Source organism: Empidonax traillii, unplaced genomic scaffold (genome assembly GCF_003031625.1).
Source record: "Empidonax traillii isolate 1590-97213 ecotype Southwest subspecies unplaced genomic scaffold, ASM303162v1 scaffold161:size1573837, whole genome shotgun sequence".
Lineage (NCBI taxonomy): Eukaryota > Metazoa > Chordata > Aves > Passeriformes > Tyrannidae > Empidonax > Empidonax traillii.
In genome coordinates, this window is record NW_020955354.1 from 88643 (window position 1) to 116567 (window position 27925).

The window sequence follows — 27925 nt, forward strand, 5'->3', positions numbered from 1 at the left end:
ACTTAGTCCAGACAGGACTCCGAATAAAACATGCACCTGAGCTGCCAGCATTGCTAGCAAGTGGCTGAAGAGCTTTCTGCCAGCTTAGGATGCTGAATTAAACAGATCCTATTTAATTAGCAAAAAGCATGCCTGAGTTGAGGATACAGCCCCCAGGAACAAAAACATCACAAGGGGACATCTGATGGTGCTGCTGGTTAAGTCAGGATGTTAGGAAATCCCTGTACCAACTAAGGATTTCTACAATGCCAAAGATCTAGCTCCTGTCCAGGCAGTGTAAGGGCCGTGTGTCCCTGCTCCCTTCCCCACGCTGCATGGACAGCTGTGCTTCCCAGCATTATTTTAATCACATGCAATGCAATTGCTCAAAGAAAACCCCTCATGGGGTTTTAGGACAAGCTGGCGAGCATCCAGCAGTAGCTTCTTGTGATCTGCTCTGGTCCTCTGAGGCATAGGCCAATATGGGAAAGACTGAGATTCCTCATGTTTTATTTCATTTATGCTGCAGCTTGCTCTTAATTGAAAGACTAGTTGATTAGCTGAGAGTTAATGTACTTACTTAAAGTCCTTAGAGATCACCTGTGTCCCTGTGGGCCAGAGGCTGAACTGGCTTTCGCCAGAGGCACCTGAATGCTCTGCATCCCACATGGGTCACCTGGTATTAAAACCCTGCATTACTGTTGGACAGTGGCACTGCAGCCCTGCTCTTCCCTGGAGCACTACGTGACATCCCAGCTCTGGTGACATTCATGAGAGCTGTCCCTTTGACCTGCCTCTAGCAAGGAATTTATTTAATAATTAAAAAAAAAAAAATCACTTTGGTTTCAGAGAGGACTGTTGCTTTTTTTAATTTAGTCACTGCTGCTAGTGCTGCCCTGAGGTCACTTGCACAGTGGCTGCAGTCCAGGTTATTACATTCCGGGACCCTGATACAGGCTACACTCACACTGGAGCTAATTACCTTTTCTCCCTCATGACCAGCCTGCAGCTCAGCCCCCAGCGCGGTGACGATTGTGCTGGCGGTGATTGGCAGCGTGGTGCTGATCGGCATCATCCTGCTGGCACTCTGGAAGCTGCTCGTCACCATTCACGACAGACGGGAGTTCGACCGATTCCAGAGCGAACGCTCCCGGGCCAGATATGAAATGGTGAGCCTGGGGCAAGGGTGCTGCTGGTGTATGGGGGTGCTCTTGGGATAGTCTGGCAGCAAACAGCTCTGCAGAGATGGAGAAGGGTGGCAGGAACAAGGGATGCAGGTGCCCATACCCTGCAGTGCCTCGCATCACAGTGCAGAGTCCAGCATGTCACACTGCCTTCCCCTTGGCAAGTTACAAATGCTCTGCAAGATTATACCCAGCCCTTGGTTTCATCATGTGTTTCCCAGCAGAGCTCGAGGCTGAAGGGGGTAGGGGAGAGAGGACCACACCCTAACTCTGGTGGCAGCCAGATTGGTCAGGTCTCTGAGGGGGTCCTTCTGGGAGGCTTTGGGTGGGGTTGCTCAGCATTTGAGGGCATCCCCTCTGCCAGCAGGCAGGATGGAAGGTGAGTGTGATGGACCAACTCTGAATAAACAACACTGCATTTGGATCTGAATGCTCAATTCACTCAAAGCCAAACACAGTGCTATCTCCAAAGTAATTGGCACATTTTCACCATGACACGGACTTTGTTCTTCACCTTTGTTCTCTTTGTCTGCTCCTTTCTCCAAAGGCATCCAACCCTCTCTACCGAAAGCCTATTTCCACGCATAACGTAGAGTTCACCTTCAACAAGCTCAACAAGTCTTACAATGGTACAGTTGACTGACTGACGGGGTCTGAGCGCCTGGCACTGCTGTGGACAATTGCTTGACTGTATGAGCTGCTTCCCCACTTGAAGATGGGATCCTCTTCAGGGACGAGAATCCCTTATGACAGGACTGGTCGATGACCAAAGCCCGTTATTTGCACAGTAAGGAGAAAGTTCTGGTTCATTCTGGAGGTACGGAGGCGGAGGCAGGCTCCCTGCCTGTGCTGATGGACTCTGAGCCGTGTGTGACTCCATACCCCAGCTTTCCGGATTTATTAAACCTGCCAACTAAGTCAACCAAGTGCCGTATTGCAGCTTTAGACATATCCCGTTAGAAAGGGTGACTAGGTCAAAAATCACGGGAACCCACACCATCACAAGTTGTTAGGGGGGAATTAGCTTAAAAAGAGGAAGGTGTTGGAAGAAGTTGTGTAAGAAATTAGGGTACAAAGGTTCTGCAGTTTTTAGGAATTTTTTTTATATAAAAAACCAAAATAAAACTATTGCGCATATATGATGCTGTGAGTAGAGTTCATTGTTTCCTTGCTGAGCCCCCCACCAAAAATGGGGCTTGCTTCTGCAAGCAGGAGTGGTACTGCCTGATTGATTTATTAATAGAGCCTTATCAGTCAAAGCATGGCTATAAAAATAGGAGGTGGAGTCGCAGGGACTGCTGCAGAAGTTATGTTGATTTAATACTCTGGTGTTTACCCAGGGTGGGGAGTGTTTCAAGGAGCTCCTGCTCTGAGCTGGTGGTGTTAAACAGATGGGAAACTGATGTGAGCCCAAGGGAAATGGGAGTTTAGGCTGAGGAAACTAAATTAAACACCCATCCCTTGGGGTGTTCAAGTAGGCATCCGACCTAGGTTCCTGCAGGACGGCAACTGGGAGCACACAGCAGCTCATCCAGACCTCTGACTTTTTACCAGAAGACTATTGCTGTGGGGTCCAGCAGAACCCAGCTGGAAAAGCAAGGGACCCTTGAGCTTTTGGCTGGAAAGGGAGCTGAATAAAACACAGTGGTTTTGCTTTACAACATACGTTTCGCTTTGGTTTTTTGGTTTCTTTTCCCCAACCCAAACCTTTCCCCCACCCAAACTATTCCTCCAGTCCTGTCTGTTTTCTTCTGGAGCTGGGGTTTGGGTTACCCTGCTGACAGCTGCAGCTTTAAACTCACACAGACAGCAGCGGGGCTGCAGCCACTGCGAGAGAAAAAAGCTGGAGCAATTGCTACTGCCTGGGGTTTTTTTCCTTCTTTTTTTTTTAAATTTCTTTTTTTTTTGGCTCTTCACCCTGAGCAGATCATGCAATAGTCAGCTGAAGGAAGCTTGCCAGGGAAAAGCAAAAACAAATGGTGTTCATTGTTTTGACTTGCTCTTCTCCTTGGAAAAGGGCCATGGGCCCATCCTTCCGGATTTTTTTTTTAATGTGTTTTTGCCTCTATAAACAGAAGCTCTTATTTGTTCAGTATAAACAGCTCTCCTTCAAGAATTTTATGGTTCCCCCTCCTCCTGTTAGCAGCACTGAAGAAATGCAGAAGACCAGACTAGAAATATCGTGGAATGGGGATTTTGAGGAGGGCAGCAAGTGACACATTGGCAGCACCGGCACTGAGCAGGTAGAGTAAAAAAACCAAAACCTCAAGCAAATGAAGTCTGTACCCTGCCTTCCCACGTGATTCCACTAAATCTGCCTTAGCAGGGGTGGAGGGTGCAAGGGCAGGCTTTGGTTAGATGCTGGTGCTGTCTTTGCTTTTGGCTTTTTGCCACCCACTGTGGTTGGGCTGGGGGCTGTCCTGCCTCCTCCCTGCAACAGCAAAAGCAGCAGGACCGGCCTGAGCACTGCAGAGGGGCAACTATTCAGAGCTCTATGTTTCCTACACAATATTGAAGTCCAGGATAAAGTTTTCAGGCTGAGATATTGTGTATTGAATACCTAGGACTAATGCTGCCACAACTGGGAAGGAGCATCCATGGGGCAAATTCGGATTTTGTGACTAACCCACTGCCTAGTGCCAGGCTGGCAAGACAGATTTCATCACTATTTCAAAATTAAAAATAGGGAACAGTCATGAAATAGTCATCATAAGTAGACAGAGCAAGTTTTAGCATGGTTCGTGTGACTGCCTCACACAAGCCATACTGCCCCAGGCAGGGAAAGGGGGAGCAAGAAGTGGAGAAAAAGGAAGGACAGGAATGCTTTAAACCAGCTTTTCTCCCCAACGCAGCAAACACTGTGAATACAGTTTTGCTTCAATTAACTTATAACAGACCAAGCAGTTTAAAAATAAACCCACCCCTTTGCGCTCTGAAAGGCAAGGCATGGGCAGTGCCCCCCTGCCACCCTTTCCCTTGCACCCTAGCAGATTACCTTTGTGCTGTGGCATTTCCCACAACACTGGGTTAGTGCCGAGACAGCGGGCAATCCAGGCAGTCGTCAGGAGCCAAGATTTGACTCATTGCTAAGGGGTGGTTTGGGCAGGGAGAGTGGAAAAGAGCAAAGAAAAGGCTTGGGGATGGGACTGCAAGTTCCCTCCTTCGCCTCCTCAGGGAGACTCTGCTGTAAAGCAGACTGATCTGCAGAGTAGGCAGGAAGAAATGTGGGAGCAGTTAAGCAAGGGAAGGGTCCCAAGCCAATGTACAAAAAGAAAGGAATAGTTGGTGCTGTCAGTGAAGAGCATCCTGCTGCCTGTGGGGCTGCACCAGGTAGTGCAGAGCAGCCCCCTATCCCTCCCAACAAATTTAGCTTATCCACAAGGTTACGTCTGAAAAACTAGAAGGAAGTGATGCTAAGGCTTTGCATGACTGTGTAAGCAGATCTGCCTCTACCCCTGCAAGTGTAGTGCCAAGCACAGTCATGAGAATGGTGTATTTTAGTCAGCAGCAGTTTATTTGTGTCTGTAAATACACACAGCCTGACCACAGCTAGCATTCCATAATGAAAACTCCAGCAGAAGGCATCAGCAGGTCAAATGTGATGGAAAAATGTCAGTTCTTGTCTAGCCAAGCTGGAATCCGGATGCCATTGCAACATCAGCTCCTCCTGTTTCCCCAGCCACAGCTGGTGGCTGCTGCTGCTGCAGGGCCACTGGGGCTGGGGCTCACAATGCCTTTTCCCTGCGCTGCTGGTGTTTCTGGGGGAGGAGACAGCGCCATTCCTTGGGAAAAGTCAAGGCCAATGGCAGCATTACTTGCTTTGTTCATTGTGCAGATGCAGTGTAACCCTTCACTGTTACAAAAGCCTGAGTGAGACGTGCCCTCCTGCATGCCCTTTGCACTTTTTATGGTGCACTAAGGTGCTCAATAGCTGAAGGCAGAGCGTGAGCTCTGGAAGATGAATTCTGCACACTCTTGCACCTGTTTAACCTTGGATTTCTCCAGCCACGTGGAAAGCAAAGGAGCTACTGTATTGAGAAGGGAATCACTAAGATGCGTGGCAGGAAATACCAAGGGAGGTAACTCACTACATCTGCAGCCCAGCAGCATCTCCTGGCCCTTTTATCCCAGCATCATCTCCATAACTGAAGACACGCTGAACTGGAATTGACTGTTGTTCTTCTACCTCCTCTTTACTGCTGGACTGCCAAAAGTCAAAACAATACAGCAGAGACACAGGAGTTTTTTCCATCCTTTATCCATCCCCTCTAGTTTATGCTGATGTTCATTGGACACAGCCTGTCAGAAACTTCTCCGTTCAGGTGCCACAACCCAGGCTCACCCAGCCTGTGGGTGGGCAAAGGCTGAAACTGTGGGTTTGCAGGACCCTGTCATGCACAAGGACACAGAGGCTTTATTTCCTAAACGACTTTATTGTGTTTTACTACAAGTCACAGCTATCAAGGCAAGCATACTTACGATTAACAGAACAGGCATATCTATAATACAAATTGCTACAATTATAAGGCAGTTGTGGTTTAACAGTAATGAATACTAGTAGAACTTTTATATTTCAATTTTACAAGTCACTATAAAATTACCACTAGTAAAGCAGCAAATATACTTATCAGTAATTATTATTTATGACAAGAGGAAATGTTCTCAAATTGTGCCAGGGGAGGTTTAGATTGAATATTAGAAAAAATTTCTTCACTGAAAGGGTTGTCAAGCATTGGAACAAGACTGCCCAAGGAAGTGGTGAAATCAACAACCCTGGAAGTATTTAAAAGGCAAGTAGATGAGGCACTTAGGGACATGGCTTAGTGGTGGACTTGTCAGTGCCGGGTTAACACTGGGATTCAGTGATCCTAAGGATTTTCTTCAGCCTAAGTGATTTTATGATTTTGATTCTAGTCTAAATCTTTCTTTCCTGGAGTTAAGAGGTCGTGGTTAACTTTGGAGGTATGCCAAAAACAGACAGGGTGCTCAGAAAGGCAACAACCCTCCTCTTATGTGTTCAGCTCCCATGGTTATTGGATAGTAGCACAAACTAAAATGAATTTGAACGTCTTTTCCAACCTAAATGATTCCATGCCTGTATTTATATGTGTGTGTGTGTGTATGTGTATGTGTATGTGTATACGTATGTATGTATGTATATATACAAATATATGTATATGCCACTGTGTGTATATATATATATACATATACATATATATATATATGTAAAATTTTACTGGTATCAAGCACTAATCAAACCCCACCCAGAAGTGGGACCAACTGATAGTGGACAAAGTCTCACTTGGACAATGATCTGCATCACAGAGCCTGGAGTCAGCCTGGCATCCCTGGTCAGGGTCCACTCTGCCAAGGAAGTATCATGGAGAACAGATATTTGTGCACACTGGGATGCATCAGAGAAAGAGGCTCCATTTTGGTGTAGAATCAAGTCCTTTTTATACCACAGAGGCATAATGAGGCATTGCCAAAGGAGTTAGAGGAAAACCTGAAGCTGGAGCAGGCACCAGGCTGAGTTTTCATTTCCTGCAGCATTCAAACTTGGAAGCTGTACTTGTCACTGTGGTACAGACCGACCAAGAACCACCACAAACAAACAAACAAACACACCATCCAGCCCATCTAGCCCACAGCCCAGTTATAAGTTGTCCAAAGCAGATCATTCCCTGAGACAGCGACCTCCAAAAGTCAGATCTGGAATCAAACTTCCTCTGGGTCTTTCACATTCCTTTGGTGCTATTCCCTAAATGCAATGATGTTTTTGTCTCTTACTAAAAAAATCCACAGCAACAGGCTTTCCACATAAAGGGAAGTGATTCAGTTATTTTTCTGGGATTAAGTCTCAAATAAATTTTCATAGGCAAGGCTATGGAAACTATAATACGACCTGTCTGTTTTCGGTTAATAAAGCAGTGTTGATACTGTGACATACAAAGCATACTTTTAAGGACAAAAGTTTTAACTTGGCTGGTTTTAATTCAGCTGGGTTTATCAAGATTTCACAGGAATTTTAAGTCCAAGTAAAGCACTGTTCTTATGCAGTTACACTGATTAAAGTGCCCAGGCTGAGTTCTCTTGACACAGCACTCCTTGTGCTAGACACAGATACCCACAACCTCAGAGAGACAGAGTGAACTTTATGTACAAATATAAAAAACTATGCAACAATTCCGTAGTGGTCCCTCAAACAGACCTCAGAAACTGCTGCTCAGAAATTGCAGAAAGACAGCCTGCTCTCTGCTGCAACCACTCTTAACACTTTGTTAGTCTTATTTCACTATGAGAAGTGTGGTATCCTTTAATTATTGTTATAAACCATTTTCCATAGTGGATTAAGGATCACAATTTCATATAAATGCCTACTTGCCAGATAATATTAAACCCAGCATTTTACATATAGCCTTATGCCTCTACCATAGACTCAATCAGATCACAGAATGAACTGCGAGACTTTCAGATTCATATATTATGATGCAAATGAGTTTTGTAAATTGTGACCTAGTTCCCATGTTAGGAACAGTTGGGACCAACAGCAGGAACTATGCAGTGAATGTGAGCAGCAGGGGCAAGCAAGGAAATTAACATTTGTTCTTAATTTGAAATGGATTTTTAATCACTTTCAGGTGCCTCAAAGGAAGTGCACACACTTGTTTACTATAATCATTCTGACAGAAGAAAGCATATAGGAGCTAACAGGTTTTTGTTTTACTAATTGAAATGTTTGCGGCACTGGTGTCAAAGGAAGTGCCAGAAAAAAGTTCTTTCTGGAGTGCACAAAGAAGGACTGTGAAACGAAGCTTCCCAATTGATCCGTTCCTCAGAACTCGCTTTGTAAAGCAAAGAAGTTGCGCGTATCCTCTAGAAGTGACTGGATATTAGATCACCTCCATCTTTCCAAATCCGGTTGCTATTTTTTTCAGCTAGATGCTCGATAAACTAGCTCTCCAAAGAGCCTGCTCGGGGATTTAGCTGTGTGGATGGCGGCCACACGCTCAAACACAATTCAGCAGAGTTAGTGGAAAATACTGAACTCATGAAATTCTGCTTGCGCTGTAACAGCAAGCCTACACCACACAGCACTGAGCTTCAGCCTGAGGCAGCTTTTGGATTAATTATTGTTTTAAATGAGTTTTAGACTACTGTTTTATTTGTTCATATGATATTTAAATGTATTTGAAATGTTTTAAAAACAGCAAGGGTGTGACTTGTTGAAAATCAGATGTTTTTTCATCCTAAGGATATCTGGAGGTGGTATCATCGTTGGAAACTTTTAGCTGTAAAAGAGCTAGGACATCAACACTCCTGAAAAATGAAGTATCAGCTCCCTCTGGTGGAAAAAGTAATTTTCTGCAAAACAGTTTACGTGAGAAAGTTTTGTTTCTGCTACAGGCCTTAAGTCCATGATAATGAGAGAGCAAATAAATCCTAAATCGTCTGTTCACTTTGGAGGATTGCAATTTCTTAGAAGTAGATATGAAATATCCCGACTGACTGACTGTTGCAGGGTGTCTGAAAAATATATGACACAAGCATCACGTTCCATCTTCCCCGGGGTGGAGTTCTCCCGACATAAATTATGATACATGACTACTGAAGCAATTGGTAGCCCCAAGGAAAATCAAACACACACACTAAGTTCTACCATTTTTTCCACAATAAGCATCGTAAGCCCCACAAGCAGCCCTGTCTCGAAGGGGAGTTGGGCACTTCCAGAACACACGGAGTGTCAAAGGGTAAAGTCATCCCACCCAAAACACCCAGGCAGCAGGAAATAGCTCAGTTGTGTCTTTCTAAACTCTGACTGCCAACAGAGAACAGTGTCACTAATACAAGAGGCATAAGGCAAAGCCTTCAGATCCAAGCTGGTCTCACCCCGTCTTACACACCGTATAGATTAATCCAATCAAAAAAATCCCTCAACTCTCCTACTTTGAAAGACTTGGTGAAAAGTTCAGCACTAATACCAAAAAACCTCTTCTCACTACAGTTGATCCTAGTCTACAGATAACAGTGTATTGACAAAAGAACTCAGCTTTCTCAGTGTGCTTTGGAACAGCAACAATCTAGAACTGCATCACCATTTGTCTTGGACTTCTTGAGAGGGATGAAAATTCTATCAATTTGCACCACGTACATGGCAGATATACATAAGGTTATTCCATGCTATCTAATCAAAACCAATTGTACAAGATATTTCTGTTTCTCCTTATTCACCGCAAAGAGCGGAAACTAAATCCTGGAAGTATTCCACCTATTGTCACAGAAAGTCAACAAAGTACATTTTTGTTTCTCATTAGAGGAATCAACAGCTCCACTGTGATTAAACACACAACAACTAATTGCTCTGACAAATTCTTTGCAACTCCTGTAAACAGAATCATGAGTAATTCCTGCTGTCACAAATGCACCAGATTGACTTTTTATGATACTGGGATTCTGAAAACAGTATCTCACATTGCCACAGAAGGAAGACATGCAGAGCCAGTGATAGGAAAACGGTAGCAAAAAAGGTATTTATTAAACAATACATGATTCAATTTCACAATATGGCATGAAAACCTATACTTGTTCCTTGGAAACAGCAGAGCTGAATAAACTTGTGAAAATGAGGCAGCAGGTCAGGTCTGCAGGTGAAGTTCATGAAAAACACCAAAATACTGTTTCCACAGCCAGAAGGAATTTGAGGTGCGGAAAAGAAAGAAAGGCAACAGCCAACGAAATACCCTTGGAGTGTTCTGTGCAACATTTTTCAAACAAGAAAGCCTATTAAGGCTAAAAACTGGGCATGAAGTTTTGAGTTCTTACACTCAAATATTAAAAAACAAGCATGCCAAGTACAATTTGATCTGTGTGTGTACAATTAAAACAACTTAGTAACAGATTTTTCTCCAAAAGGGCAGTTTTTTACAGGGTGAAGTGCTGACGTATTTAGCTGGAACTCTCAGGGTGGCTGCAGCCCCATCAGCTTTGCTTATGGACTAGGACAGTGTCCAGCTTTCAATCTTGTGCACCAAGCCTGCTCACATAGCTCTCCCAAGCTGCCTTCCTGTACTTCTCTGCTTCCTGAAGACGGTCTGGAACTGACAAGATGCCACGTCCCACAATAATGATATCTGAACCTTTTTCACTAATAACTTCCTTGGGGCTCAGGTACTTCTGTCCAAGGTTATCACCTGAAACAGAGACATCATTTTTTTTTTAGTTTGTACAAAAGCATATCTACTAAAATGTACAACTAAAATCTACATTTGTACTACCATATCTACTAAAAATCTTCAAAGAGGTGCTGGAACAGAGAACAGGCATGCTGTTCCAACTCTAATCCTAACAATCCATGAACATAACTAGAAACTGTGTTGCCACCTAACAAATACTATTACACAGATCAAATTTGACCGTTAGCACCCTTCTTCTTCATGATTTATTAATCAGAATAGATGGAGCAGTTACACAAAGAAGCCCTGATCACGATTACTGAAATAAGCCTCAGCCCTCTTAAAACAGGCAAACTCCCCAAGCATTAATGTAAAAGCTTGTGATTTCACTTTAGGTTTCACAAGAATTAAGTATTGCAGAGAAACATATCTCCCCTACCTGCTTCAGTGATAACCTGTTTAGTCAGTAGAAGACTTTCAATTCATTGATACTGCATCTGTGTCAGTTACAAGTCTCACAGCTGAACTTCTGTATTTGTTATATTTTTTTTTCCTACTACTCAGTAAATTAACATCTAATCAAACATCTATCTGAAGACATTCCACATGTTTTCAGGACTGTGCTTTATGGTATGCACAGATCTGTAAATGAAAAAGGCTGTGTAGCCTGCTGGTTGCCTTCCAGAGCTCCCAGGAAAGGGATCAGCATACCAAGAAATATGGAAGACAGCCCTTAGTGGTAAACAGACTCCTCCCAGCCAAACTTATCTTCAGAAGCCACTTTTTCACTGAAGGCCAGATCACTCCTGTATTTAACAGACAATAAATACTCCAGAAAAAGTTACCTCCAGTTTGCAGCTGCACCCCTGGGGTTAAATGAAGAAATTCCGGTTTATTACTAACTCTAGATCCAGATATGAATCCAAAAACGAAATCTGAGTTGTCTTCAGCCATCTGTACCTGAAGAAGATCAGTGAACAGTTACAAGTGATACACCTAAAATTCAGCTGGACTAGCAATCTGTTTCTCATCCACCCTTTGACACACTAAGCTGTGCAAGGCAGGGGGATGAAACACCTTTTCTTGTGTTACCAGTGTAAAGTCACCCAGAGCTGACTCACCTGCGGGAACCAGCTGAGTTACTCTGCACCTGTATTTAGTTAAATGGAATCAAAAGGGAGGATCGACCTTAGCTAAGTGCTTTGAGAGACAGAACGTTATGTCTCAAGGTGGAAAACCACTTTAACCAGCCTGCCTGATAAGGAAGTTTTTCTCTTGTGGCTGAGCACAGCCAACACCTGATGCAAGTGTGAATGTGTGGGATCAAGGCACTGGTTTGGGACGATCCTGGGAATTCTGGTTAACTAAAACTCCAGGTGCTATTTATGAGAGAATAATATGATTAAAGGAGAACAGCAAAAAGGGTTGGTGGACAAGTCCTGAAATTGAACTCTGTGTGCAGCCTCATTTACCTCTTCAAGCTCTGTCAGGAAAGGGAATGTTATGTTTCTTTCTATGTCATAAATACTACAGTGAACAAATTTAAACTAATTAGAAGTTATGCTTCATTAGAGTATTGCTTAAAGAACAAAAAAAAAAAAAAAAAGAAAAAAAGAAAGAGAGGGGGTGCTAATAGCAAACTTGGCATGTTTACTACAATTCCAAGTGTGAACTCTGACCACCTCACATCACTAGCTTACAGCTGCAACCTTTGAACACCACACTGTCAGATTTCTGAATCTCCAAGGGAAAAACCACCTGTAATAGTTAAGAGCTGGAGGGACTTTTGGAAGTGCAAATATTAGAAGCACATAAAACCTCCCTGTCACACTTTACAAGCTTTTAACCTGAAGCAAGTCTGCCTACTTACTGCAGCTTTCGTGTATTCACCCGTTGCAAGTGACCCTTGGGAACTCATCTCAGCAATCAGGAGACAGCCACGCTGGAGAGGAAGACCTACTTCCTTCAGACCCTTCACAACTCCAGAGCCTGGAACCACATGGGCATTAATGATGTCTGCCCAGGATGAGATTCTGAACACACCACCTGAGAACATGGAGAGGAAGACACAGACAAAGAGTCACCAGAAATCTGTTAAACAGGAAACACATGTTAAACAAAACCAGCCACACCCTAAATCACTCACATTTTAACAGACAGTTTTACTACTGAAGCTTGACAGTTACAAGTTCAGGCCCATCAGCAGTTTTGATAGCTAATAACCACAAAGTGTAACCTCCAGTTTACTTGTCACAAACACTTGCTAATATCTCACCTTTAGTATTCACTCAGACATTTGTGATAGCCTAGAAATTCACTGTCACAGGTGCTATCTTCCCAGACACTATGCAGATCACATGGGACATAAGGATCAGCAAAAGAGAAAAGCAGTTCTACAGTTGCAGATCCAATGTCAAATGAAAGCTGTAACAAGCACATAATAGCAGCCTGACTTGAGAAGCCAGGCTGCAGTTTCTCACAGCAGACAACTGCTGAGAAGTACGTACTGAGCACAACCACAAATTCATAAAGAGGTTTAGGTTGGAAGGGATCTCAGGAAGTCACGCTCTCTCAGTAGGGTTAACTTCAAAGCTAGATCAGGTTGTGCAGGCCCTTGTCCCCTTGAGTCTTTTCCAAAGCTGCAGATTCCACACTCTCTCCTGGCAACCTGTGCCAGCACTGCAGTTACACACCAGCAGCAAAGTAACAGTAAATCAAGGTTGATGTTAATCACCTTCATATTGATGTTTCACTGTGTTTCCAATGTCTGCAAATTTCCTGTCTTCAAAAATCAAAAATTCGTGTTGGTCTGCAAGGGTTCTCAACTCCTTTACTACCTCCGGGGTGAAATCATTCAAGATGTCTATATGAGTCTTCAGGATACAAATGCTGGGGCCCAGGATGGCAGCTAACTGCAGCAGCTCTTTGGAGCTAGTGACATCAGCAGAAAGGCACAGGTTTGTTTGCTTCTTTTCCATGAGCATGAGAAGCCTGGCTGCAGTAGGATGCACCCCTGGCAGCTGGGCACGAGCGCTGAAGCTCAGCTCCTTACAGAGCCTCTTCACAGGAGCAGGACCATTCTGAGCCACTGACTCAAACACATTTCCCTGAATGAATTCCTTCACCTTTTCAACCATCTCAGCAGACACTCTTCCCTGCTGCTGGAGAATCTCCAACACGCTGGACAAAGTGCACACAGAGTGCAGGCGAATTCCATGTTCCTCTAACCTGGCCTTCCCACCCTGCTCCCTGTCCAACAGCACTATGGCATCTGTGACTTTCAATCCTTCTTTCCGAAGAAGTTCTGCAGTTTCCAGTACGCTGGATCCACTTGTTACCACATCTTCAATGATCAGGCACGTCTCTCCCGGATTAATGGTGCCTTCTACCATCCGCTTAGTACCTTAAAAATAAAAAGAAAACATTCCATCAAATTCAGAAAGTTTGAAAGAGCTCGAACAACTTAAAAGTATCAAAGGTTTAACTTGCTCTGCTAAAGTAAAGATCATATTTGTTCTACATATAAGCATACACAGCAGCAGATCCTGAATTCCAGTGGAACTGGACTTCAAAAGATTAGGAATTTCACATGCACTGTCAGTATGGAGAGGCAATTTGTTTACTAGAATGTGATACCAGTTATCACAGTTCTTACTACAGCTCAGTTGCTTACCTGTAATTTAATTAAGGATTGTTACTTTTCCAAGCTCATAAAATACTACTTTATCTTTCCAGAAGTTATGTTCCATTAACAAAACTGACACACTGTTAACAGCACAAATTCTAATGTTCTAATGACTTCAGAAGTTTATTATTGTCATGAATTGAAAAATCAGAATTACAGGACTATCTTCTCATAATTTAAAACATGTTTAAAGCAGCCAAGTTGTTGGCAACTCTTCAGCATGTTTCCTATTTTCCACAGAAAGCATTCTGTGTTCAATATGCCTGTTGGAACAATGGGAAGAAGTAAAACCCCAAATGCCTTTGTCTTAACTAACAACAGGCACACATCCATGGAAGGCATCCCGGAGGGAAACAACAAAGGATGCCTGGGTTTCCCAGGAAGCACAGAGCAGCAGGAGAACATTATGCAGTGCAGTGCTTAGACCATGGCAGCCTAGAGAACAAGCACATGTACAGCTCTGCAACCCCTATGACACCAAAACTTTGTGTCAGGCTGTTAATCGCTGTCACAACTGGCTTGTGCTTCACAAGAAGGAAAAGCAAACGTTTCCATGCCTGGCCCACTGCCTGACACAGGAGTAGCATTTAGTCTTGAAAAGCGTACTTTCCAATTACACGCTGCTGGAACAGGACAGCTCTTATCATGCGTAGAAATCCAGTTATATGGCAGGTTAACGCTTCTGTCTTTTCTCCCTCTTCCCTTATCAAAATCAGATAAATGGTTCATTGGGTAGAGAAGGGGCTGCTGCTCACCTGGCCTACTGATTACAGGACCACAGGAAAATTAAAGAAAAAGGGGTTTGAGAAATAAATGAAGAAGGGACTAGAAAGGTTCCTGTCAGAGTCAATATGCAAAAAGTTCTGTTTGGAGGTAAAATGTGGCTCCGGTCTCAGCATGTTAGAGAATGTGAGTTATAAATCCTTGTTTCTGGAAGAGGACACTAACCCAGAACCATAGTAGTAGGCTAAGAGAAAAAAAAAAAAAAACACAAACACTGCTAAAGAATAGAAACAAACAAACAAACAAATTCAAAAAAACCAGAAAACACCCTTCAAGACTATCCAAGCCTACTGCAGCAGGATTCAAGCTGCAGCCTAGTTGGCAACCAGCTGGGAGAACCTAATCAGGTTGGGATCCTGTGGGAAGTATGCTTTAGGGTGTAAAGGAGCTGCTTTTTAAATAACCTTTAACTGAAATGCTGTACATTACAAAAGAACCACCCAATACATAAACTACCCAAACAAGACACAAGTTGACACAAAGTCTCGATTTGATAGTTTTACCGTAGTCTTTTGCTTCCTTCCTCCGTACGAGCATCGGGACCTGATTTTCTGAGCAGATAATCGTGGCCAGCGGCAGCGCCGTGTATGGAACACCGCACACACAGTCATACTCCAGACACGCATCTCTGGCTGCTTGGAAGAGGAGACCCGCAACCTCAAAAAGGAAAACCAAAGGCTTTTTTAAAAATCGGACGGGCGCGAAAAGTGACTAAACCAATGCATTACCGCGGGAAGCAATGAAAACCTCGCTCCTTTACGGGAGCTCAGAACCTCTGTCCCCACCGCGATCCGACAGCCCGGCCCCGGGAAGGGCTCCCTGGAGAGCAGCGCTCTCCCGGCGGAGCTGTGGGAGACCCGTCACCCCGCACGGCACCCACACCCCCGGCCCCGCACCTGCCGGAGGAGGCGCGGGTGGGACACGAGGCCGCGCAGGTCGATGTACACGGGGGAGGCGCGGCCGCTCTTGAGCACGAAGTGCCCGAAGCGCAGCGCGCCCGCCCCGCTCAGCGCGGCCGCCACGCTGCCCTCGGCCGCCATGCCCGGCCCGGCGCAGGGAAGTGATGCTGCAGCGGGAGGAGCGCGGGGCGGGGACACTCCACACCCCGGCGGGCATCCCGGGATGTGTCCGCGACGTGGGGGCCAGCCCAGCACACAGCCCGGGCCCCACTCCCCACGGCCGCGCCATCCCATCCCAGCCTGGTCCCCCACCCCACTCCGCGCCGCGCAGCGATTCGAGGTTCCCCCGTCACCCCATTCCCCAGGGAAGCAGAAACCGCCGCTGCGGCGAGGGTTGGGTGTGACCCGAGAGTTTCTCGCCGCGTTTCTCTCCGGGTGACTCCCAAAAGGCCGCTGGGTGGATGCAGGCACGCTGAGGGTCTCCGGCGCTGGTTTCCTGTGAGATCCCTCCGGAGAAGATGAGCTGAAAAAAGCCCTGAGTCTTCGAGGTCTCAGAAAGATGCCGTGCACGTGAAATAAGACTGACCCGGTCTTCTCTGAATAATTTTATTTAATCAAAAAAAGCCCAGAAACGGAGTCGTTAGTATACTCTATTTATAGGACAGGAGATGTACAGGTCGAAGCTACATCTGTAGATGATCATATATACTGCAGTATAGTAACAACAACATGGGACAGCAAGTAGTCACCTCACAACAGTACACATGAGTGATTAGACTTACAAAGGAAATATTTACAAAACTGCCTTTACAAACCAACACTGTGTGCATACAAAATGAAATCCGCAATAAAACTGAAGGTACATTTAAGGCAGACCAGCAATACACTGAAATAATTAAGGCTGTGGAATTACTTTGCACCTTGAAAATGCTGAGCTGTTAGCAATACTGTTTCTTTTTTTCCTCCTTCAGTGGATCGTTGCAAAGATTGAAAAGCATCAATACGTTCCAGCTGTTTGCTCTGATCTCTGTGAATAAGTCTGAGATAGATTTTTTTTTTATTGTTTGTTTGTTTGTTTTTTTGCACTTGCTATTGCATTTGCCTTCCAAAAGTTATCAGCAAATTGACCTCAGTGGCAGAGCAATGCTGAACAGCTTGGTAGAAAGAGAAGTAAAAGCACCAGCATCAGAAGTTGGACATGAAGGTGAATATGGCTTGAGTAGAAAAGATGTTGGTTTTTCACTAGCTCCATAATAAAGACTACAGTTACAGCAAACATTCAGCATCCTGACGCTATGGAAACACTCAGCACTATACAGATCCCAGAACAAGAGTTCATCACTTGATGGCAGTGTGCAGTCAGCCTAGCAAAATGGGATTTTATTTTGTTTCCTTGGGAAAGCACCATTTTCTGATGGGACATGAATAAATGAGCTGGAAAATTAATCCAAGCCCTGTGTTAGTGGAGAATCCACCTCTGCAGTGAAGGGAACTGAAACAAAACCAGGTGGTTAGCACCTGTTCATGTTAATTGTCTAACTTCATATACAGAGCAGCCTTTACATCTGTCTCTGAAGTTTATATTATCCCAGGTTACTGGATGCAGTCCCTTCATTGCAAGGATATTAAAATAGGGTTACATAGATCATAATGTTTGGCTCTGCATTCAGCTTTTATGCACAGTCTTGGTAACAAAGGCCTAATATCATCATCATAAATGCTAATGAAGTCTACTGAAGCCACAGCACTTGTATGGGTCAGTTGAGGGCACAGACTTTGTCTCAGCATTAACTTAGTGTAACAGTAAAATGCTTTTAAAGATGATTGTTACTAAAAAAAATTTTTTTCTTAGTTTTTTAAAATAAAGGGGCAGTAAAAATAAAATTTGTTGGTATAAGTGGGAAGAATTTTTAAACTTTGAAGCCTGTATTGCTTTAAAATAAAATCTAGAACCCTGGACTGGCTGTGTTGCATCCCTGTAGTAACATGTGTAGTGGGCCTGGCAGCTTGGTGGGGAGGTGGGGGTCTTCCACAGGACAGCAAGGGCTTCAGACACCTGATGGAAGCTGACAGTGTTACATGGGCCATCAGAATTCCTGTTCGATGGCTAAGAGTCAAATGGCCTGGCCGGGCTGCTCCAAGAGAAGTGGAGAGAGGCCAGTTTAAATCTCATTGCCAGACACATTCATTAAATGCAGCTTTCTTAAATGAAGAGCATCCCATGTCACCGTGTCCTCGGGGCTCTGTTTCACTTGCACCTGCTGCCTTCCTATCACCCAGCCCAGCACCAGGGGACACTGTGAGCCACACTTTGGTGTCAGAGCAGGGTAGGAGCACTGTGGACATGTCTGAAGGTGGTGGCTGTGTGGGTAAGTGCCCCTCCACACGGAGTTCGTGGTGTGCCATTGCCAGTATTCCTGTTGGTCATCCTGGCTGGTCTGGAGCTGCTGCAGAAGCTAAAGAGTGCAGCTCCCACCATACCTTCACTCAGCTGTCTTGGGAACACCTGGAGTGGTGCAGCTGCAGGCAGAAATCTTCCCCTCAGAGTCAGATCAGTCTGGGGAGCTTTGTAAAGGCCTGACGGAGTTTTATTGAGAAACTGTTTTGTGTTTGTTGCAAGCAACATTTCATGCACCAAAAATGCTGCACAGGGAGTTGGCTGTGGTGCTTCTCACCCAGAGGGTGCACTCCAGGCCTACTTACTGAGCTTTGTAATCTCTTTACAACAAACTTACAGTTTACAACAGAGTTACAGCACCCGTAGGATCTCCAGAGAGACCACAGTTTGGCTAAGAAAGACCTCAAAAGGGCAAGGTCAGAATACTTCTTCTGTATCTATCATATGGCAGCATTGCATGTCAACTTGACATTATTCAGGCAAAAGAAATCTTTGAGACAAAATACAAGAATGGTTATCTAGAAGTTCTAACAGGTTCAAATACTCCTGAATGTGCTGTACAAATAGTGGTGTCCAGGAAGAGGAGTTCTCTAACATGAATATGGAAAAAGCAAAACCACCATGGAAAGCAACCCCATAACATTAAAAATCTTCAGAGTTTAGCACTTCCAGCTCTCAACAAGGAATAATTTTTGAATCTGAGCACCAATACCTAATATGTATCCTCTTTCAGCCTTTTGGGTGTTCTTTTCTGTTATTTGATAGCAATGAGAGGCCTAAATATTCTCTTAAGCAATCCAGCTTTTTCCCCCTGTGCATCCAAAGTGTCTGCTATTACAGTTTGACATGGGAATGCAGGAGGTAGGAAAATAAAATGCTAAATAACTCCAAGTTTCATGTGATACATGAGAATTTGTCTGTATTAATGCCAAGGAGAAAGCCTGTGGCTTAAACTGTACCCATGGGCCTAATAAAAGCTGTGGGTTTTATAGGCCACACTTCCATAAACATTCTTTTAAGGGCAGCACAATCACAGTACAAAGAGCCAGTTTTGACAGATAGGAAGAAGTACAGACAATCCTGTAGTGAGAAGGTACCTGAGGCAGATGCTAATTAAAGACACTCCTTGATTGCTGTCTGTATTCAGTTGCTAAGAAATTGCATACTTTGCACTGTTGCTCAGGACGAGAGTCTGGTCTTTTCTAGGAGGTGCTGCTGAGTTGCTTAGAAAATCAGCTGCTGCACTACAGAGGGGAACTGAGATGGGTTCTAGATGACCCAAGAAGTTTAACCTTCTGTGAACACCCTCTCTTTCAAGCCTTTCCACAACTCCCCCTGTATTAGATTTCTCTCCTTCGGCCACAAAGCCCTGTACACTGCTTCTGACTGTGCTCACCCTTCTTACTGTGACTCCCCCATCTCAAGGTTTGTTCTTGTATTGCATGAACACTGGCGTTTTTTGCTGTTCCTCCTTTCTCCACTAGGAAAATACTGACCACGCCCATGTACTGATAGAGAAAGCACAAAAACAAGGGCCAGGTCTCCTACCTACCATGAAACTGAACTGGGAAGTGGATGAAAAAAAAGGTCTGTCAGAGCCCTCAGAATTTAACAGGGTATCCCTACCACCTGCTGGCAGAGATAGCTTTTGCTCACGCAGGCTCACAGTACAGTTACTTGGATGGTAAACCAAATTTGACTCTTGCACTAACAAAAGAGTCTATACTCAGTACACATGGTCACATCAAGCCCTTTTCCTTAGGAAAACCTTTGGTAACATCCCACTACAGGCCCAGCAACTGCACTCAGCACCAACACAAAGTCCTCACATGCCAGAGGGAAAAAAATAAATCTCTTTGATGGTCAGCATAAGAGGCTGTAGATCTTTATGGTGGTATGGCAGTAGGATGGGGAAGCCCCGGCCAGTCCCACTGCTGGAGAGGAGGATTTGGCCAGCCTACAAACTGCTGATTTGTCACTGCAGACTCCCTGTGTTGGTTATACTTAAGGCTGGCTCTGTCACTGTAACATCAATATGATGACGTTGCAACTTGGCTTGCAAGAGAGAAATGTTTTAATTGTGAATATTTTTTTTTTTTTTATTACAAAGTAGGCTTTGGAAGTAAAAATATCCTCACAAATGCTTTGGTGATGAGGTGCTAATGGTGGCTGAGAGATATTTACAAGTCTGGAAATGAAACAAATGACATACTTCAAACATTGGAAACAATTTTCAAGCTGTAAGCACAAGAATGAACTCACCACTCCTACTGCACTCTGAAAGGCTCAGATGGACTTTGGGACGAGCAATTCTGAAACTAGAAATGGAACAGGAACCTTTATATTTATATACATTTATATATATGATACAATATATGTATACTGAAAACCTGTGATAGAAAAAATTGTCTTCATCATCATCATTTAGTTTACAGATACTGCAAAAATTGGACTCAGCCTTTTCTCAATGCACAGGTTTTGCAAAAGATTTCTGTACAATGTGTATAAAATGCTTTTTAAAAAAACCCATCATAGTCCCATTGTGCTTAGTCAGAACCAGCTGTATGCTCCAGTGATTCATTGCCTTAATCATAGCTGAGAAAGGTGCTGCACGATGACTTGACACAGCAGAAAGCCCAAGGCTTAACGGAGGATTTTGGTTTGAGCACCACCACGCCACAGAAGTGGACCTAAGCCATGCCACCATGGGAGCTGATCCAGCAGTGACTAGAGCCTGATCTCGTGTGTCCTACACAGGCAAGGTCCCCACTGAAATCACAGCAGACCTGGGCATATGGGGCATGAAAAGTCTTTCTGTTAACCTGGAGCAGGCTTGCAATGATTTCAGCAAAAACTGACCGGTCTGGTTCTGCAGTACATGCTAAGGTCAGCCTGGTCTCACTTCCCTCTACTACCCTACTCCTAATCTCTTGTACATTTTGAATTCAGTTCAGCAAGATCAAGAGGATTTCTTATAAGGCTGCCTCACAAAGATTAAGGCAACTGCAATTTTGGCTCTCGTTTCCAGTTGGTGTTTGCTTCCCGCAGTCCTTTTTTGGCAGTGGATGTGACAATACCATGTGCTCCAAGAGAGGGAGCGGGTACCTGCTGCTGTTCCCCCCTTTTCCTTGGTCCCAGGTACTGCCACTTCCGCAGCAATCTGTACCCTGCAGCTGGGGAAGGCAGGTGAAATGCAAACACCAAATATGGGGCTATGTACAGGCAGATCTGCTCGGTGCCTGCTTGCTCCTGGCGCTCCTGCCTCAGGACCAGCAGTGCAGGACCCCAGGGATAGAGGAATTACGTGCCTGGGTTCAGCCTGCTCAACAGGAAACTCTTGACACTGGGGACTGGGTGCACGTCGTACTGGTGCCTGCGGCGCTCGATGAAGGAGGCCAAGCGGGAGGTATCCAGTGGCATCTTGGAATAGCTGCCATTGTGTGGCTGCAGCCATGGATGCTGTAAACAAGTGGCTGCTGTTGGCCTTCTCCTGAAGTCTTCCTGGAGGATGACGTTGATGAAATCCCTGGCGGCATGACTCACATCAGAGAAGTACTCGTGTGGGAAACTGAAATCTACTCTGCACACATTGATACAAGTCTCCTCTCTGCTTTCATCCAGGAATGGAGAGACACCACTCAACATGACGTAGGTGAGGACACCAATGCTCCAGATATCCGTGCTCAGGGAGACAGGAAGGCCTTGGATAACTTCAGGAGCTGCAAACTCCGGATTTCCGAGGAGGTGGTGGACGTGGTAATGACCTGTGATCTGAACTGCATCTTCCAAATCAATGATCTTGACACGAGGTACCGGGATTCTTAAATCGATGAGCAAATTTTCTGGCTGTTGAAAATACAATAATACAAACTTAATTATGCTGCATTTTGGCAAATAAAATGTGTAGGTTTCACATAGGTTTAATAGTCAATCAAAACTCACATTTAATCCGAAGTACAAGGTAGAGATCAGGGGAGTGAATGATAAAGAACCACCTCAGCTGCTGTTTGGTCTAAATTCAGTTCAGTGCTGAAGTTGTGATGACAACATCCTCTTTTGCACTAGGGCAACATGCTGGGATTTTGCACTTTGTCCCAAATACTTACAGTTTATTTTCCCAAACTAATCTCTACAGATTAAGAGTACTGACAGATCTGTAAATTTTGGTAAGATTTGTATATCTCTGAGTAGTTTATTTAAATTCCATTTGTTCACATGACAGCTGGCCAAGTAAATGTGTGTAACTTGTAGCAGAAATGTTCTTCATGGAGCAAATGTTCAACTTTTCTCCCTCTACCACATATCCTGGGAAGGACTCCCATGTTGCTGCCAGTTGACATGGATGGAACTGCTGGTGTTCCCTTTTACACACCAGGACACAATCATGCTTTCCAGACCAGGGTGCAATTACATTTAATCCCAGTTAGTTTTCTCTCTGTTTTAGTATTTTAGGTCTCTCCCTCAGTGAGAGGTGCTGAGCATTGCCTATACACTCTGCTCTGGGGACTTAGCATGAATTTTTCCTTCCTTTCTTGTCTCTGAGGTGATTTCTGAATTTACTTCTTGCACCCTCTCTATATTCTCTTTTCTCTCCCTCATTCTCATTCATATTTTACTGCTGCCTCATGGCTATATATGTATGTAATGCAAAGTTCACTACACTGCTGTTCCAGTCTCTCTGCTTGCTCCTCTCTTGTGCAGTCTGCATCAACATCTCAGCACATCCTTGAGCTGGATCCTGGGACAACACAGTCCATGGCTATGTCTGCTGTCAGTGCATCTCCTGCTTCCCACTTAGCAACAGAAGGTGCTTTATTTAGCATCCCTCATTCAGAAGAACTGTAAATGGGTCACAGAAAATTAGCTTCCCATCTTGTTTCTGGTAAGTATCTTATGATCAAACACAGTATTCAGTGCAGTTTCTTACCTCCAAGTGAAACCTACTTTTTGACAGGTCCTATAAATACAAACAATCTTACAGAAAGAAACCAGGATGATTTAGCCTTTTGTGTCTAATTCCCACATAAGGTACTGTACAAATGGAATTTTTTTTGTAGCAGTAGCAGGCAGCAGAAAAATGAAAGTATCACTTCATCTGACATGCTTGGGGGTTAGAGAGATGAGAAAAGACCTCCTTGAAGCTGGAACTGTCACTATTTCAGAAAGTAAAATTCATCTCTCATTCTCCATTTTTAATTGGCATTTAAGTCTGCAAAAAGTTATAGATTATCTGATATCTTGGCAACCAGAATCAGTGTTGCAGATCACAAAACTCAAACCACTTGATCATAACTTCAATTGCTAATTCTCTGTCATCCAGTATAACTGGGATGTTGGGGAGGACAGCAGTACAGTGCTGAATCCAGGACAGCCCAGTGCCTCCTGCCATGTGCACTAACAAAAGGAGGTACGAGCTGTGCCAATCTGACTGTGACATTAGAATATGCCCAAATATCTTCTCCACAGTGCACAGAACCTGCATTTCTTCTTTGTTCTTTCTCTGAACCTCTCCCTGGTTGTATTTCCCACCCAGTTCTCTTCAAGGGCTCTGCAGCACAATGCAGTGTGCTGCTTTCCTTTGACCCTGCCAGCACTTCCCACCTCCTGCTCGCTCTCATCCCCTTGCTTTGGGCTCCCCAGGGCACAGCTGCAGATGTGAGGGAGACACATGCTCCTTCTGGGCTGCCCTGAGCTGCCTGGGCACAAGCCAGCTCTTCTGAGGGAGCTTGGTGGCTAAGTTGGCACAAGTGTGAGCCCAAACCATACCCCATAGATTTAACTTATAATTCCCCTTCAGTCAGATGCTAATGACATCTCACTCTTGCCTCAGACATCCTTCTGCTTCACTAAATCCAGAAGGCCCTTAAGAACAAAACAGTGAGTCAAGGAAACAAGTGTGTCTCATCTGAAGGCAAAGACCTGGTGCTGCAGGTCAGTAAATCCTTCCTCTGATCAACAGGTCTGAAAGGCAGTGCTTGTCCGTTCAGTGATCATCTCCTGGGGGTACAGACTGCACCTCCTCCCTGTCTGCACAGCTGGGAACTCACTGTTCCAGGGCATGGAATAAAAGCATCATTCTGTTTTGTTCTTACCTTTATGTCTAGGTGAGCCACTCTGCAATTGTGAAGGTACTGCAAGGCTTCCATTGTGTCCCTTATATAGAACGCCACTTTTTCCTCCATAAGTTCATCATGGTTCATCAGATAATCTAAGAGACGGCCGTCATCCATCCTACAAACAAATCAAACCCTGCACGTGAAAGATCACATGGTATCTCTCGGAACAGTTAATATTTGAAAACAAAGTTGCAGTGGAAACTTCATGAACTAAAAATGGAGGAAACTGCAATGCAAGATCTGATGAGTATTTAATGACCCCTCAAGATACCACAGTCCATGGTAGAATGATTAATCCTCAGTTGTTATCTCTAGTCCTTAACAAATTTAGCAACAGTCTTAAAGTAAACTCGTTTGCTTAAGAATGGATTCAATAGACAGAGGCAATCCCTTTAGAAACAGAGCTTCTTAATTATTTGGATTCATCTATTTATTTATAGAGCTGGTTGCATAATGCAGAAAAAAAATCACTGACATTTTCAGCTGGTAATATGTTCTGTGGGAAAACTAACCCAATAAAAGTTTTCCACTTACTTTCATTTATCTGTACAAACAAATAATCAAATAGCCCAAATATACTTTGTTGAATATATTGTAACAAAAAAGCATTTTGGATTGTGGTTGTTATTTCTCCTTATAGAGGCAAGCATGGTTGCTACACAGGCTTTTTTACCAAGAAGTATTAGAATAATGTAGGCTTTATTCTAGCTGAAACACATTTATATAAAAATATATATTTCTTTTAAAAGTGGACAAAACTACCCAAGTAAATCTAATGTTATTCAATGGGACAGACTAACTGTGGACACAATTATCCAAGCTTCACCAGAGCAGAAAGCAGTTTTATTTGTCCCTCTGAATCTTATTTACTGTAAAGAAAAGACAGTGGAAACTCTGCTGAAAACGGCTATTTTCATTTGACATCACAATAAGTAAAAAGCAGATGACAAAATCTTTGCTCTGTTGAACTCAGGGTGGGTGAATTTTACCCTTGGCTTTAATAGGGCTGTGATTCCTACCCAGACACTTGAACTGCAGCTCTGTGTACTTACAGTTCCAAAACTAAGATGTAAGAAGTTGGAGACTCGTAGGTATCGTGGATAGTGATGTACTGAGGATGCTGTAAGTGCTGTAACAAAGCTGCTTCGTGTGCTGCCTGCTCTTTCTTTTTCATTTTTTTACTAATGAATTTTACAGCAACATCTTTCCGTGTGGCTTTGTGAACACATTTCTTTACTATGGAGAATCGACCCCTGAAATGGTAAAGAAAACAGAATAATGTAGGGGCCTCATGAATAAATCACGCCTAGTTTGCAGTGCAATAACAGAGTGATTTTCTAAGTGTTATTTCATTCATCGCATTAATATTTCACAAGGAATCAGATTTAACAAGTTGTTCATAACCTTTTCCAACAAAGGCTCTCCGTCTCTTACCCTGGGTGTAGAGATTCTTTGGGGATTAGCAAACACTGAGAGCAAATGGTGTCACTTTGCTTTGTGCAGCCAAGCTGATGTCCTCTAACAACCTCCCCCGGGTTCAATTTGCTGTCACTTTTACAGATTCTGTATCTTTTTTTTTTTTAGCTGTGGGTCTCCCTTCTACAGTTGCTTTATTAAAGAGACCAAACTTTCTCAGACAAATAAAAGAAAAGCCTTGTTAAATAACTGCTAACCTATCAGTTTGTCTCACTTTTTCAGACACACAGTAAGAAACCGAGAAAAAAGCTGTCAGGAAAGCATTTAGGAAACTCGTACAGACTAGTGCCTAGTACCATTCCTGAAAGTAAAATACCCAGTCCTGAACTTGGGCTTTTAATAATACATCACTCTATTCTATGCAGAGCCAGGATGTCTCCCATCTTTTCAGCCCAAGGATTACTGGTCTCTGACCACTGAGCTGAAGAACTAACTGCATTAACCTGAATTGTTTGCATGCCCCTTATCTGTTGTCTGCACAGAGCACTAAGGGATGACAACATATTTAGGCTCCTATTTAGGCTCCTGTTCAACTGACCCTGCTAATCAGCAAAGCTTTGGCATGTGATTTAAGTCAGTCACGTGCCCAAGTGTTTTGGCAAACTCAGTCTTTGAGGTTAAGCTTATCCAGAACCAGTAAATTGTCATGACTTCAAAAGCTGACATCAAATCAGAGATAACAGAGGAGATCTGGATGCCTAATAGTTCACTAGTTTGCCAAGTTGCAACCTTCAAATCAGAACTGATCTTGAAACCCAAAATTTAGTCAATACATTAATCAGTATCTAATGTGTAATGCTCTTTGAAAGGAGCAGCAATTTCCAGGCTAACTACAAAAGAAACCTAAACTCTCCTCCAAGGAAAAGCTTTGAGCCATTGTTTGAATGTTTTATTGCAGTGATAAGCAGGGTTAATATTACCTCCCAATCTCATGCAGCTCTGCATAAGCAAGGTCAAAGTTTTCCTTCCATGAAATAGTGGCACCATCGGCAGCAGAGTCTTTGAGAGAATAAAGAACATTCAAGAAAGTATAAAGACAGTTTCCTGAGGATTATAAACAGCATATTTTAAAATTATGTGAACTATGTTACTTAAAATAGGAAACATTGCCACTAAGAGTCCAGTTTCATACCGCTCAGGCACAGCTCCAGGGTGTGGGACCACTAAATGCCAAAGCTTGCCAAAGGAAGGTATGGATAAGGTGGACTCAAATCTGTCCTTGCAATTTTGGGCTGAGGAGGGCCACACAGACAGTGTAAGGGCATGTGTGTGTGTAACTGGGAGGTTACACTGCTGTGTGAGCTCCTGTTCCATCCAGCACAGGCTATCCAAGCCAGTCACAGACCTGGTTACACACTGGAGCTGCTAAAACATGGGGAAATATGGGCTCTGCTCACAGCACTGTTCTGAGTGAGCTGTGCCCCAGATTCCTGCAGCACTGTGCACTCCTATTCCAGCTGCACTGCTCAAGGGAGTATGTTCTGCTAGTGGAAGTGCAGCCTCCAGCTGGGCTGCCCAGCAGAAGCCTCTGGTGCAGCTGGCGTTGATGGAAAGACTGAGGAACACCAGCCAGAACACAGAGCTTGTTGTGCAGAGATAAAGACGTGAAATAGTTCCTGCTAGGAAACTGAAACAGCTTTTATGGCAAAGGGAGACTGTGAGCCTGGATGCAGGTGAAGACGTGACAATCCTATCTGGTGGCAGGAGCTGGCTATGAGCATATCCCAGGCTTTCTCTTGTATTCATACCAGGTCCAGGATCCATGTTTTTATTAGGACCCATCAAAGCACACCATACAAATGGCACAGGTGAACTCCTGTGCATATCAGGCCCTCCTTGCCGTGCCCACTCACCATACTCCGGGAGCCTCACAAATTCAGACGGGTCGCTGGGCAAGCTGATCCCCCAGGGATTGCTGGCACTCACTCGAAACTGATACTGGCAGCCTGGGGCCAGGTCCTCAATGACGAGGTATGTGTCCAAAGTTGAGGCTACTGACTGCTGCCAGACCTGTGAGCCTGCATTTAACATAGGGAGAGAAGGAGAGCTGAAGGAAACAGTCTCACTGCATGAATTCAGGGCAAAGACTTTCTCCGCCCAACACTTGTAGTATGCTGGGAGGTTAAAATCTACAGGGTTTTTAGAAGGTAATGTTACAGCAGACTGTTACACCAGAAATGGATCACAGGAGGCTATTTTGTGTTGCAGTCACCTTCCCATCTGGCTAAAGGA

At 44.1% G+C, this 27925-nt stretch overlaps 3 protein-coding genes across 3 annotated transcripts in view; 1 reads left to right on the forward strand and 2 right to left on the reverse strand.

Moving 5' to 3' along the window:
• Window positions 1–2828, forward strand: part of ITGB5 (integrin subunit beta 5) — a 59442-nt gene extending 56614 nt beyond the window's left edge. Inside the window, exons 14-15 of the mRNA XM_027885123.1 lie at window positions 982–1148; window positions 1711–2828. Coding sequence (XP_027740924.1) covers window positions 982–1148; window positions 1711–1806 — 263 coding nt within the window. The 3' untranslated portion in view covers window positions 1807–2828. The remainder of the gene's footprint in view (window positions 1–981; window positions 1149–1710) is intronic.
• A 6844-nt stretch (window positions 2829–9672) lies between these two features.
• UMPS (uridine monophosphate synthetase) lies at window positions 9673–15846 on the reverse strand. Its single transcript, XM_027885124.1, has 6 exons — window positions 15701–15846; window positions 15308–15461; window positions 13071–13739; window positions 12207–12382; window positions 11182–11296; window positions 9673–10354 (listed from the first exon to the last, which is right to left on the reverse strand). Exons 1-6 carry the CDS (start codon window positions 15842–15844, stop codon window positions 10179–10181), a joined length of 1434 nt encoding a protein of 477 aa, XP_027740925.1. The 5' UTR covers window positions 15845–15846; the 3' UTR covers window positions 9673–10178.
• A 433-nt stretch (window positions 15847–16279) lies between these two features.
• Window positions 16280–27925, reverse strand: part of KALRN (kalirin RhoGEF kinase) — a 498966-nt gene continuing 487320 nt past the window's right edge. Inside the window, exons 58-63 of the mRNA XM_027885121.1 lie at window positions 27547–27711; window positions 26614–26692; window positions 25270–25470; window positions 24194–24332; window positions 21410–21947; window positions 16280–20419 (exon numbers count right to left, since the gene is read on the reverse strand). Of these exons, the coding sequence (XP_027740922.1) occupies window positions 20388–20419; window positions 21410–21947; window positions 24194–24332; window positions 25270–25470; window positions 26614–26692; window positions 27547–27711 (1154 nt within the window). The 3' untranslated portion in view covers window positions 16280–20387. The remainder of the gene's footprint in view (window positions 20420–21409; window positions 21948–24193; window positions 24333–25269; window positions 25471–26613; window positions 26693–27546; window positions 27712–27925) is intronic.

Excerpts from the sequence above, each read along its gene's own strand:
- UMPS (XM_027885124.1), bottom strand. The coding sequence starts at position 15,844 with ATGGCGGCCGAGGGCAGCGTGGCGGCCGCGCTGAGCGGGGCGGGCGCG. Across the intron at positions 13,740-15,307 it reads GAAGGAAGCAAAAGACTACG|GTACTAAGCGGATGGTAGAA; the intron begins GTAAAACTATCA and ends TTTATTTTTAAG. Across the intron at positions 11,297-12,206 it reads GTGAATACACGAAAGCTGCA|GTACAGATGGCTGAAGACAA; the intron begins GTAAGTAGGCAG and ends GATCTTCTTCAG.